A 12263-nucleotide genomic window follows, 5' to 3' on the forward strand; every position below is an offset into this window, starting at 1 on the left:
CTTTCGAAAAACAAACTGTAATACTCCGCAGCTTCCACTAGATGTCGGCCTATGCACAGCATGTGATCTAAGCAGATTCCACAAGCCTCAGAAATATATATATATATATATCACCGTAATCGTATTTCTGATGCTTGTATCTGCTTACAGTCACATGCTTTGCATTGGCCGACATCCAGTGGAAGTTGTGGAGTATTGCACATGATTTTTTTCGAAGTTCGAAAAGGGATGTCGTCAGGGTGTGACTATTTACTATCCGTAGTGTGATGTACCCTGTACTCATGGTCCATCACGCATGGAGGTCCCCCAGGTTATTTATTTCTGACAAGAGGAAGTGTAAGTTTTAAGCATGCAGTGTAGTTAGAGACCACGAGGTGTGAAAGAACAATGTCATTTTTCCCAAGAGCCTTCAACTCCAAGAAGGGAGGAAGGGTGGGCGCATGTGAATCTAAGCAGATACAAGCGACAGAAATATGATTACAGTGAGTAATGTATCACTTCTTTGGCTTGTGGGTCTGCTTACAATCACATGCTTTGTATAGATTAGCGAGCAGTACTTGTAGAAGGAGGTGGGTTGTTGGAAAGTAACACGGAAAAGAGAGGTTTCAGCACGGCTTGTCCCACCTGCGTTTCATCCTTGGAATGTGTGTCCAGACAGTAATATTGGGTGAAATACTGAACTCCAAATGGCATCTATTGGTACATTTGCTATGAAGGCTAGAGTTGCCCCTGTGCCTCGAGTTGAGTGTGCTCTAGGCTTAAATGGCAACGTTCTCTTAGCAAGAGAGTAACAGAGTTGGATGCAGTTGACAATCCATTTAGACATTCCTGCTTTAGAGATAGGGTCCCCTTCTCTTCCAGCTGCTACAGATACAAAAAAAGGTTTGATTTCTGATAGGATTCGTCTTTTGAAGGTAGAACATTACAGCCTTGCATTTATCTAGTGTACAGAGGTTTCTTTCTGCAGCGTTTGTTGGATTTTGGAAAAACAAGGGACGCTCTCTAGTTTGATTTACATAGAATTGTTATATCAACTTTGGAGAAAATCGAGGATGTGTGCGTAGCACCACCAAGTCTTTGTGTACAACTACAAAAAGGGTCTTAGCTTGTAGTTCACTAACCCTTCTGATCGAGGTAATGGCTATAAGGAAAGCCGTTTTGCAAGTAAGATGTTTAAGGGTGGCTTTGTGCATTGGCTCGAAGGGGGCCTCCATGAGCCTTGTGAGTACAATATTGAGGTGCCAGCCAGGAGTAGGATTAGAAATAGGGGGTTATCGGTTTTTGACACCCTCTGTGAAAGCTTTAACTACGGGCACTTTCCACCACAAATTTTACTTTTAGAGATGTGGTTTAAGCAAAGGGAGCTGCTAGGTGTACCTTGAGTGAGTTACAGACTAATCCTCGGTCAAGTAGATACAGCAAGAAGTTGACTATATTGGATGGTGAACAGTCGGTTGGATTAAGAGACTGTCTTGCACCACAACACAAAACGTTTCCATTTGTTAAAATAGCAGTGCCTTGTGTTACATTTGCGTGCTTCTTTGAGTATTTCCATGCACCTTTGGTTTAGGTTACCAAATTCTATGACCTCAGGAGCCAAGCTTCTGTGGTCATGGGTGAAGAGCTGTTCCCCGATCCTGAGTTAACAGGTTGTACGGACAAGGTAGTTTCATGGGATGACAGAGGGACATAATTTGAAGGTGGGAGAACCAGGTTTGTCATGCCCACATGGGAGATACTAGGATCAGTGTTAATTGTTCCCGGCGTAGCTTGTGGACTATTCTGTTGAGAAGAGGTGTTGGGGGAAAGGCGTATGCAGATTTCCCTGACCAGTTCATTCCCCTTGGATCCTTTCTGAAGAAACCTGGATGCGTAATCCTGGCATTGTGCCTTTTCCTGGGTCGCAAAGAGGTCCATTTCCGGGGACCCCCAGTTTGAGAAGATGTTGTCTAGCAAGTCTGTGTTTAGTTGCAACTCGTGCTCTGAGGGTAGCATTGTATTCCTGCTTAGTACATCTGCCAGAGAATTGGGTGCCCCTGGAAGATGTTGTGCTAGTTTGGACAGCCCTGGAGAGTGTGTTCCTCTGTTTGTTTATGTAAAACATGGCTGGGGTACTGTCTATGAGGACTAGGCCTGTTTTGTGTGCTAGCTGAGTCATGAAGGTTTGAAGAGCTTTGAGCACCGCTAGTAGTTCCAGAAGGTTGATGTGCTTAATGGTTAGGGTCTATGTCCACAGGCCATGAGCAGTGTGGTGAAGGAAGTGGGCGCCCCACCCTGTCATAGATGCATCGTTTGTGAGAATGGCCTTGATCGCCAGTGTGTAGCAAGGCGTTCCCTTTAGCAGATTGCTTCTTTTCCACCACTGTAGAGATTGAACTAGAGGATGCAAAACCACCACTAGATCGTCCCACAACCCACTTGCCTGTGACCACTGATGCTAGCTACTCCTGCACTGGATGCATGCACAGCCTGGCGTGGGACACCAGGTAGATGCAGGAAGCCATCATTCCTAGTAGGCATATCGCCTTTCATACCGTCACCTGATGACCGGCTACATATTGAGGTGTTTGAAACTACATGTTTTTAATTCTCTCTTTGGAGGGGCAGACTAGTCCGTCATTAGTTTTGATTAGTGCCCCCAGAAGCTGCTTTACTTGGCTGGACACTAGGCATGACTTCTTTTCATTTATGGAGAAGCCCAATTGGAACAGCAGATTGTTTGTCTGTTGTGTGTTTTGAAGGCAACTCTGGGGAGACTCACAGGTAATTAGCTCGTTGTCTATGTAAGGGTACACTGCAATGGACCTCGTTTTGCAAGTGGGCAGCTACCACTGCTAGGACCTTTGTGAATACCCTGGGGGATAATGCAATGCTGAATGGTAGCACTTTGAATAGGTAGTTCTTGCCACCCAATTTGAATCCAAGGTATTTTTTGTGCGCTAGCAACATAGAAATATGAAGCATCCATCTTTCATGTCCAATGTTGCCATGTAACCCCTTTTTATTAGTGGGGTGTCATCCTGAATTTGTGGGGTTTGATATACGTGTTTGCAGGGCGCAGGTCCAGCACTGGGCGCATTGTTAGATCTTTCTTTGGAACAAGGAAGTACATTGAATAAATACCTTTATTTTGTTCCTGGAATTGTACCAGTTAGATTGCTCCCCTTGCTGCAGGATGTTGAGGTGTTCTGAGGACATTCTTCCTAATCGAGGTGGATGGTGGTGAGGCGTTTCTAGGAACTCCACTGAGTATCACTTGGCCACTGTAGTGAGTACCCAGCGGTCTGATGTTATTGCCTCCCATTGCTGGGCAAAGAGTGTTATGCGCACCCCGACCGGGGACATATGTGAGGGAACATGGATCGGCCTGTCATTTGGAGGCCGGGGCTGCTGTGCCTCTAGAGGCGGCAGCTCTGCCTCGCCCTTTCCCACGGCGAAACCCTCGCTGTTGGTAATGGTAGGATGTCTGACCCTTGGGGCTGTAGAAAGAAGCACTAGACATGCCTGCGCCAGATTGGCTTAGCCTGCTGAATCCTTGTGCCCGAAAGTTCTGGCGTGTGTTAAATACCCCTTTGTGTCCGAAGGATTTGCTAGATATTTGACCCAGGGTCCAGATGCTCTTGTGCTCTTTCTTCGTGGCTTCCAGCTGGTCATCAACCGCTTTTCCAAAGAGAAGACCTTCCTCGATGGGCATGTTGATAAGGGCTGCCTGTGATTCTGGCTTAAAGTCAGAGTCCCTAAGCCAGGAGTGTCTCTTTAGGAGGGTTCCCTCTGCAATGTCTCTTCCTGAGGCATCCGCAGGATATAGAATGTTCTTTAGGATGTTTTGAAACACCCGTTTACTGTCGGTGGCCACCTTGAGAAGGTGAGAACAATCAGGTTCTGGAACAGAGTCAAGTTGTTTTACAACGTCATCCCACTGTGTGCTGCTATAGCTGGCAAGCAGGGTCGTGTGATTGGCTATTCTGGTTAAGTACGCACCAGATGTAGTGATACGCTTACCTAGCGTGTATAGCCTTTTGCACTTCTTGTTGAGGGGTGCTTCGGGTGTGGAGAGTGGAAACCAGCTCCCTTTCTGGTATTAGTAACCACCAGAGAATCCGGTTTGCTGTCGCCCTTGATGTAGAGAGGGTCGGATGGTGATGGCTTCAATGTTTTTCCTACCGTTGGGTTGACCGCCCTAGTAAGGGAGGGGGTGCACAGGGATGGAGAGACCCTCTTTTTGATAGACAATAGGAGAGGAATAGCCTGGCTGATGGGCCTTTTCTCATTGAGGATTTCAACGAAGTCGGTCCCTACAGGATTTGTATCCCAAAATGGTGGACTGCCTTTCTGAGCAACTCATTATAGAGAGATTGGTCTGCTATAGGGGGAAGTATGACCGCTCTCAACTGTGGAGGGGTTGACTGGGTCTGTAAGGTTAAGATCTGGGTCGTCCTGGTCCTGCAGAAAGGCTTCGTCACCATCTTGGTAGTCCTGGTCTATTATCCACATGTCTTGGTCTGTTTGATCTGACTGCAGATCCCCTTGCTGAGAAACCTGAGAAGCCTCCCTGGGTGTGATGGCCTGAGGGGGCGAGGGCGGGGGTGGAGTGGGTACCACTGGTATAGGAGGTTGCTCCATGGGTTTTTTGAGGAGTGGGCAGCCTGCTCATGAAGTCCACAAAAAAGGATATTTTTCCCATGGTTTTCTCGAAGCAGTGTCCGCCAGGATGGTCTTTGGCCCCGCAGGGGTAACATTAGGGATTACTGGTAGTACCTGGGCAGGACAGGCGACTGGATGAGTCCATGTGCTCTCCCTGGGGTGTTTTTTGCTGAGGGTGGAAGCTAGTGATGAAGATCCTTCCTGATAGACCATAGTGGTTTCAGGGGCCTGTTTACCACGAGCCTGATGCTCCTTATGGTGTTGTTCGGAGTGTGAGTGAGATTTGTGTTATTTCTTTGGCTGTGTCAGCACGGGCGCCTTGTGGTAAACGCAGAGGCGGAATCACAGCGGGCTTGGTCGGCGGTTGATCGATGGGCCTTGAGGCACCTACCGTCAGCATGCGGCCTTCTGTTGACGTGTTAGTTGAGGAGTAGCTGGGGGTTTGCTTATGTGAATAGGATGATGTGTGCCTGCCGTCGCCGCCAGAGGCCTTCCTTGTAGCAACGTGCTGCGATTGCCTTTTGAGACTGGGGAAAGGTGTGCGGGAACTGGTATGTTCCTCTGTAGTGTCTTCGAGCTCTGAATCAGAGTCTTGGCTGCCTTGGCCTTCGTGAAGATTCAGCGATCCCTCCAGCATAACAGACTCCGCCATCATGGCGTACTCCACCCACTGCTTAGTTTGGTGGTTTCTAAAGGTCATGGGCCTAAAGAGTTTGCAGTGTGTGCAGTGGGACTCAGAGCGATCACATGGAAGGCAGGGGTTACATACACTGTGTGTCTCTTTCCACGGAAATGTTTTATTGCACTTAGGGCAACATTTAAATGGAGTATACTCCATGCAGGAAAGTGGACACAGAAGCAGCAAGAAAAAGGCAGTAGGGGCAGAGAATGGGGGCTGGCATTCTCCAACAAGAAACATCAGCCCCCCGCTCTCCCTACTGGTAGGCTGGAGCCGGTCAACGGAACAGACGTCTGCTTCAGTGTTCTGAACCATGCGTCGAGATACTCCAGAGAACAGCCGTCGATAAGGAATGTCGATCAGTAACCGACAAAAGTAGATTGGATAATAATTAAACTCCCAAAGTAGCCTTTGCTACGGACTCTGCGAAGATAAAACTTGACACGATGGTGGAAAAATAAATCGGAGGGACCTCGAAATGTGAGGGTTTATGGGTACAGGGTACTACACACTAGGGATAGTATTACAGTCACGCCCTGTCGACGTCCCTTTTCAAACTTTGAAAAACGTCATGTGCAATAATACTCTGCAACTTGCACTAGATGTCGGCCTATGCAAAGCATGCAATTCTAAGCAGATACACGAGCCTCAGAAATATTTATACACACACACACACTGACCCAAGTCATTGCCCTAGTGCACCCTCACACATTGCTGTACTCTATGTTCCCTTGCAAAGTCCACTCATCACATAATGCTGTACTCCTTCTGCTCTTGAAAAACGCTCTAATTAAACGCAGCCACACTCCCAGTGCTTGTGCCTTCAGCAGCCTTGCTCACCTTGTTCTTGTCTTCATATTGCCGGTGAGTCTCAGCCAGCTGTTCCTCGAGTTCCAGCAAAACGTCCTTCAGGGTCTCAACCTGGTACATGAAGTTGGTCTTCTCGTTGTCCAGTTGGGCGTTGGACACCATGGCTTTCTTATACTTTTCTTCCACTTCTGCTAGTGAATCCTAAAAAGAAGATTCAACGAGGGAAAAGCATATGGTAAATCTCAGTTAAGCCACAACTAACAATGGCACACAGGGTTAGTCACTGCAGAGGAGCACAACAGCCCACTAGCTTTCCAAAAAACTCTACAATCCTCACCCTCAACAGTCACACCAATAAAAACCAGGAAAGCAGACAAATGCACGGCACACCATGCTGTTACAATAACTAAATTGGACAGGTATTGCCCCCCATCCCACTTCTAATGCATTTGGACACATTAATCTCTATGCTGTATCAAACTAAAGATTGTTTTCACTCCAACTGATATTCATGTTAGACAAACGGGCTCTATAACCCTTCTTATTTAGAGAGTGGATACGTGGTTCCCGGACCCAAGTGTTATGGTTTAGTAAGGCAAGCATTTCAGTTTCAAGTTTGTACGTGTACAAGGTTAGCAGCACACACATTCCTGGATACCTTCATCTCCTTGAGTCCCTGCATGTATCTGCCTTCTACATCTTGTATCTGGTCCTTCAACTCACTGATATCCTGGTTGGGAAAGGACAAGACCCAAAGTGAACCAAGGATATAAAGCCAGATCAAGAGAACAGACTGGGCACTCCTCTGGGCCTCCTCACAGGCTTCCACCTTAAATCCAACCCAGGCTCTCGCCTGCAGTTTAAGTGCAGCTCGGACCTAGTGACTGCAATTTGTATGCACCTCAAACTTCACCAGAGACTAGCAATTGCAGCCTGTTATCCCAAAGTACCAGCTGAGGACCCTATGTTCCACCAGAGGTGAGCAATGGCACTCCATTAGCCAATAGGCCCAATAAAAGGGTAGGCGTATTATCCCTACAGGCCAGCTACTGCATTTAGTCTCTGCCAAATCTAAAGAGCATTCCACAGACCCCTCCCCAGCGTTCTCTCCCTCTCATGTGACTACGGAGTGCAATCTGACAAACCAAAATAAAAAAGCTGTGGACCCTGCAGGCTAGTGTGTATATTCAATGCCCAGCAAGTGCTGCTCAGAACTCACAAACCAGAAAATGCAGCCGATGCTTTCCATAAAACAGTAATTCAGTAAAGCACATCCACAAACAAGTGAGTGCAAATGTGCTGCTAATGAGATGGTAAATAAATTCATGAACATTCAGTAACTAGCAAGTGGATTTGGGCTTCTATGGTCCAATCACTAGAGACAGGATTCGGTCACATCACATCCATCGATTTAAAGACTTCACAGATCTGTGTATAATGGTCTTGACTGCAAAGCCCTAGTTTGCACTGTAACGCTTAGCTACGTGTGCACATTGCCTCCCTCTAAAATACATCGTTTGCTACCTGTCTAAAAATTGGTTGTTTGCAGCTTCCCAGGTCTGCATTACTTCCAGCTACGCAGCCCTACAGATAAGGGGTGTATCAGCCACTTTTACTCCCTACAAATAGGCAAATAATCCCAAAACATAAAAATAGGGAGTAAAAATATGCCAAACACAAAATAGAAAACAGACCAGTAGAACCTTGTGTCCCTGCTTTTACCCGGGTCTAGTAAAGCTATAAAATAGCAGTGCAACCATCCATATAGGAGCTCGTAGTCAGCCTTGTTTGACTAATGACAGGACAAAACTGTTGAAACCCGGCAGGCTGGTGACACTGAACTGTCATGTCACAATGAGTCATCAGTAGACTTGTTCGCACACAGCACTTGTATTAGATTTGTTTTTATGATTTGATATAGTATTGTGTATGATTCTATTGTGATACCTATGTCATGTTCATTACACCACTTTTCACCGAGTTGAGGAGCACTTATCACATATTAATGACCAGATCATGTATTTTTAATTTTCTGACTAAAGTTTATCTTTTTTGTTGCTGCACATTTCAGTTTCAGTGTTTCGGTATCCTTGTCTTGAGTCCAGTTAGTACTGGAGGTCAACTATAGAAAGTCAAACTGTGCGACTTGTTTCCAATCGTGCAGAGTGAGTGCCAAGTAGGTTGGGTACTTGTTATTTTGTGTTTGTTTTTTGTTTTCTGCCTTTATCCTCACAGCTCAATGGATAGGTTTGGACTAGTAGTGCATATAGTACCACAGGAAGAAACTATTATCACTTCCTGATCACAATAAGTAAACATGTATCTTTTAATGTGCCTGAATAACCAGGTGCAAAAGCAGTTCAGTTTTTCCAGTTAAAACACTTTCTCACTAATAAAATATTCTCATTGGGAATTGGTCTTACATTTTTACCACCAACTTAAAAAAATAGGGAGCAAAATACTGCCCCTTCCAAATCTTATCTGGAGCACTGCACCTACTTGAGTGGAGGTGTGAGGCTTTTTTGTTTTGACCTGCACAGTTTTACATTGCTCCTACTTGCATGTGTGTGCCACTCATGTCTTTGAGAAGTTTCCTCATGAGCTACAGCAGCCTGGCTCAGCACTTGTCCCCACAGACAACAGATATGTCCCATATGTCAGTGAGTTTTATGTGATACGACATTGTACTCACAAAGCCAAATCTTTCAAATTTGTGTGTGACACACAGAAGAGTTAGTGTCTCTCTAAGATCTGTCCCTCGAATATTTTGGTTCCACCGATTCCACCCTTCCTTCAGTGTCAGATGTAGGGCCATCTATGTGCTACGCCTCCCTCACATGTGGATCTCTCTGGATCCTTCTTACTGGTATATAGTATCATTTAGTTTCTTCTTGATCAGGTTGGGGGACTCTCTGGGCAGCCCCCCTACAGATCCCTTGATAAAACCACAGCCACAGCTCTAGGGATCACCCCCAGCTCCATTATTTCAAATAACAATTTACTGTGGGTCCACACCATTATGTTCCGAGGTTCCAGTGCACCCTCCTTCTCTCCACTCACTAGAACATGCAAAGAAGCTTATGAAAGGAAAGTAAAATGCTCTCCTCCCATTGATAAAAGTAGCGTCTACACAGGATTTATTTAAACATTTTATTGAAATAATTTTGAATGTGCAGACGTAGCCCTGGGAATTAGAGAGCAGAACATTCAATAGATATGCATCAAAATCCCAATTTAGCAAGTGAGCGCAAAGCTGGTCTAATATGTGAATACAAATCTTTAATTCACTCTGGAAACTGATTAAAGCTGGGGCCAAATGAAGTTCAACTGGCAAAGAATTCCAAAAACATGGTATAGCAACTGAGAAAGTTTGTTTGGCTGTAAATGATGTGTGTGAACAGCGACTCCGGTGGAGAAGGATTTCCAAGTCACTAGTAACTATAAAATCTGATTGATTTGAGAAGCCCTCGGTATTTAAAGATTCCTAGAAGGTTTGCAGGACTCAACGTGCATGATGCTATCCAAGACATTAATTACTTTTAACAGAGTAAGGAGGGGATTTGTGGTTCTTTACTAACCTGGTACAATGGAGTCCTGGCTCAAGTGGGATGGAAGCCAAGAGTAATGTTCCAATGCCAACACTCATTGTGCTGCAAATGGATTTTATTTTACTCTCTGCAAGTACTTTATGGACCAATGCCCTTTAATCAAGCATCCAGAAATCATCCACCACCTTATATATCAGCAGGGAGGGTTAGGCACACAGTTAGAAATTTGGCTTCCACATTTTGGTGGCAATGGTAAGTGGAGTGAGATACGTTTGGATAAGAGTTTTTGGGGGATGAGCTTAAAGAGCCATTTCTAAATACTCTACCACTGAGGTAGGTGTGCTAGTGAGAATAAATTCACCCTTGGTGGGTTTTTTTGTCCTTTAGTAGTGTGTTATGTGACAATTCCCAATCCTCTCTTGTTCCCTTTCACAGTGGTTTCCTCAGTCCACTAGTAGACATTTTGGCTCGAAGATATCGGCTCAAAGATACCTTCTCATCCGGCCATTCTGATTTACCACCCCAAAGATGGAATAGGGTTAAGAGATTCTGGAGGTTACATGTTACATTGTAAATGTTTCCCATTTCAATCATCTTCCAATTTATCAGCTTACTGACATTAATACTGCCCTCTTCCCCACCCCCCTCCATGTTACCTCCCAAAGCATGTTCACTAGGTATTCAGTAGAGGCGCCTGCAATCTTAAATCCCTCTTCAGCCCAAGTAATGGATGCGTGTCTGAGGGTGAAAGTGAAGCTCCACAGATGAGAACTGAATGGCAAACTTTCTGTTTTGAGCATCCCCCATTCAGCAAGCAACCCCAGTCCAACCTTACTTTAATTTCCCGAATGGAAGCCTCAGTGTCCACAGAGATAGACGTATCCCCACTGCCCCGGCGGGAGGATGTTCCACCAAGGGATGCAAGAGTGGCAGCCGACAGGCTCGAGGCTGTGCGTGCTCCCTAGGAAACAAAAAGAAAGACTGTTAACCTGTAAACAAATTTGAGTACAACAAACCGATGGCACAACCAGGCACACCCGATTCAGACACTGGCATGATAAATGGATCTGCAAAAATTAAGTCTCATCAGCTCATGGCTGTAGTCTTTGCATTCATGAAAAAGTTGTTGCCAAGGAACAAGTTACTTACCTGTAACTGTTGTTCTCCAGCATGGGTCTGGCATGGATTCACATGCTCATGAATATTCCCCGTCGTCAGGCTGGGAATCCTCGGTAAAGAAAAAACCAGTATCAGTTTCGTTTCTGATCTGTCTTTCGTAGTAATAACCAATCACTGGTCTCTGCGTCATACTGACCACAGCCAATGACTGCCCTCTACCTAAGCACCGCCTCTGGCAGCCATCTTCAGATTTGGAAGCACGTGAAGTGGCAGTATGACCAAGTGAAGAGCCGCAGAGGGGTAGGCGGGAGGGTTCGCATGTGAATCCATGCCAGACCCATGCTGGAGAACAACAGTTACAGGTAAGTAACTTGTTCCTTCTCCAGCATGGGGTCTGGCATGGATTCACATGCTCATGAATAAAGAATACATAGCAGTACACACATGCACAACCACGGGAGGTGGCAAAGGCTCAACATTAAGCATCACATCAACTCAACATTAAGCATCTTACCTCCTCACCAGGCTCACCTCAGGCGAACAGGTTGCGCAGCACTGCTTGGCCGACCCTGGACTCCTCCCTGGAATCCCGGTCGACGCAGTAGAATTTTGTGAAGGTGTGCGTCGACCTCCACGTAGCAGCCCTGCATATGTCCAGCAGGGGCACACCAGATAGGAACGCCGTGGTAGCTGCGATCGTTCTGGTGGAATGGGCTCTCGGACGGCCAGGCAGCGGTCGGTTTGCCAACCGGTGACAGCACATGATACAGCCGGAGAGCCATCTGGATATGGAAGCCTTCGAGAGAGCCTTCCCCTGATTGACAGGTCCAAAGTTCACAAAGAGTTGTGACGTCTTCCGAAAACCCTTTGTGCGGTCCACGTAGAACTTCAGCGCTCTAGCTACATCCAGCGAGTGCAAAGTCCTCTCAGCCGGCGACGAAGGCGACGGGAAGAACACAGGTAACGCCAAGGGTTCGTTGAGATGGAAGTCCGACGGTACCTTGGGCATGAAGGAGGGGTGCGTCCTGAGCACTACCCTCGTGTCGTGGAAAGTCAAGTACGGGGCCTTGCAGGAAAGGGCCTGGATCTCTCCCACTCGTCGTGCGGAGGTGATGGCCACAAGAAAAGCTGTTTTCCACGATAGAAACTTCAACGGGGCCGAGTGCAGAGGCTCGAACGGAGGTCCCATGAGCTTGGTCAGCACCACGTTGAGCTCCCACGCCGGGGCCGGAGCCTTCACCGGCGGGAACGATCTGAACAGTCCCTTCATGAACTCTTTCACCAGACGATGAGACCACAAGGACGTCCGCCCCGTGGTTCTGGTGTATCGGGAGATCGCAGCAAGATGAATCTTGATGGACGCGTGTGCCAGACCAGCTTTGGCCAGCGTCAGCAGGTACGGCAGTACTTGGGGAGCCGTAATCCGTAGAGGGTTAATCTTCTGTGCGCGGCACCAGACAGAG

The 12263-nt window shown here is 46.7% G+C and overlaps 1 protein-coding gene across 25 annotated transcripts in view; it reads right to left on the bottom strand.

Moving 5' to 3' along the window:
* The window catches only part of LRRFIP1 (LRR binding FLII interacting protein 1), an 813895-nt gene that overhangs the window by 328045 nt on the left and 473587 nt on the right, over positions 1–12263 (bottom strand). For 21 of the 25 annotated variants that reach the window (XM_069615974.1, XM_069615976.1, XM_069615973.1 and 18 more), the window contains 3 exons: positions 10517–10642; positions 6792–6863; positions 6164–6334 (listed from right to left, as the gene is read on the bottom strand). In XM_069615974.1, the coding sequence (XP_069472075.1) occupies positions 6164–6334; positions 6792–6863; positions 10517–10642 (369 nt within the window). The remainder of the gene's footprint in view (positions 1–6163; positions 6335–6791; positions 6864–10516; positions 10643–12263) is intronic. The other 4 variants (XM_069615977.1, XM_069615978.1, XM_069615957.1 and 1 more) reach the window with 1 other exon arrangement.

This window comes from Ambystoma mexicanum, chromosome 9 (assembly GCF_040938575.1).
Source record: "Ambystoma mexicanum isolate Mex_15411 chromosome 9, UKY_AmexF1_1, whole genome shotgun sequence".
In the NCBI taxonomy this organism is placed as follows: domain Eukaryota; kingdom Metazoa; phylum Chordata; class Amphibia; order Caudata; family Ambystomatidae; genus Ambystoma; species Ambystoma mexicanum.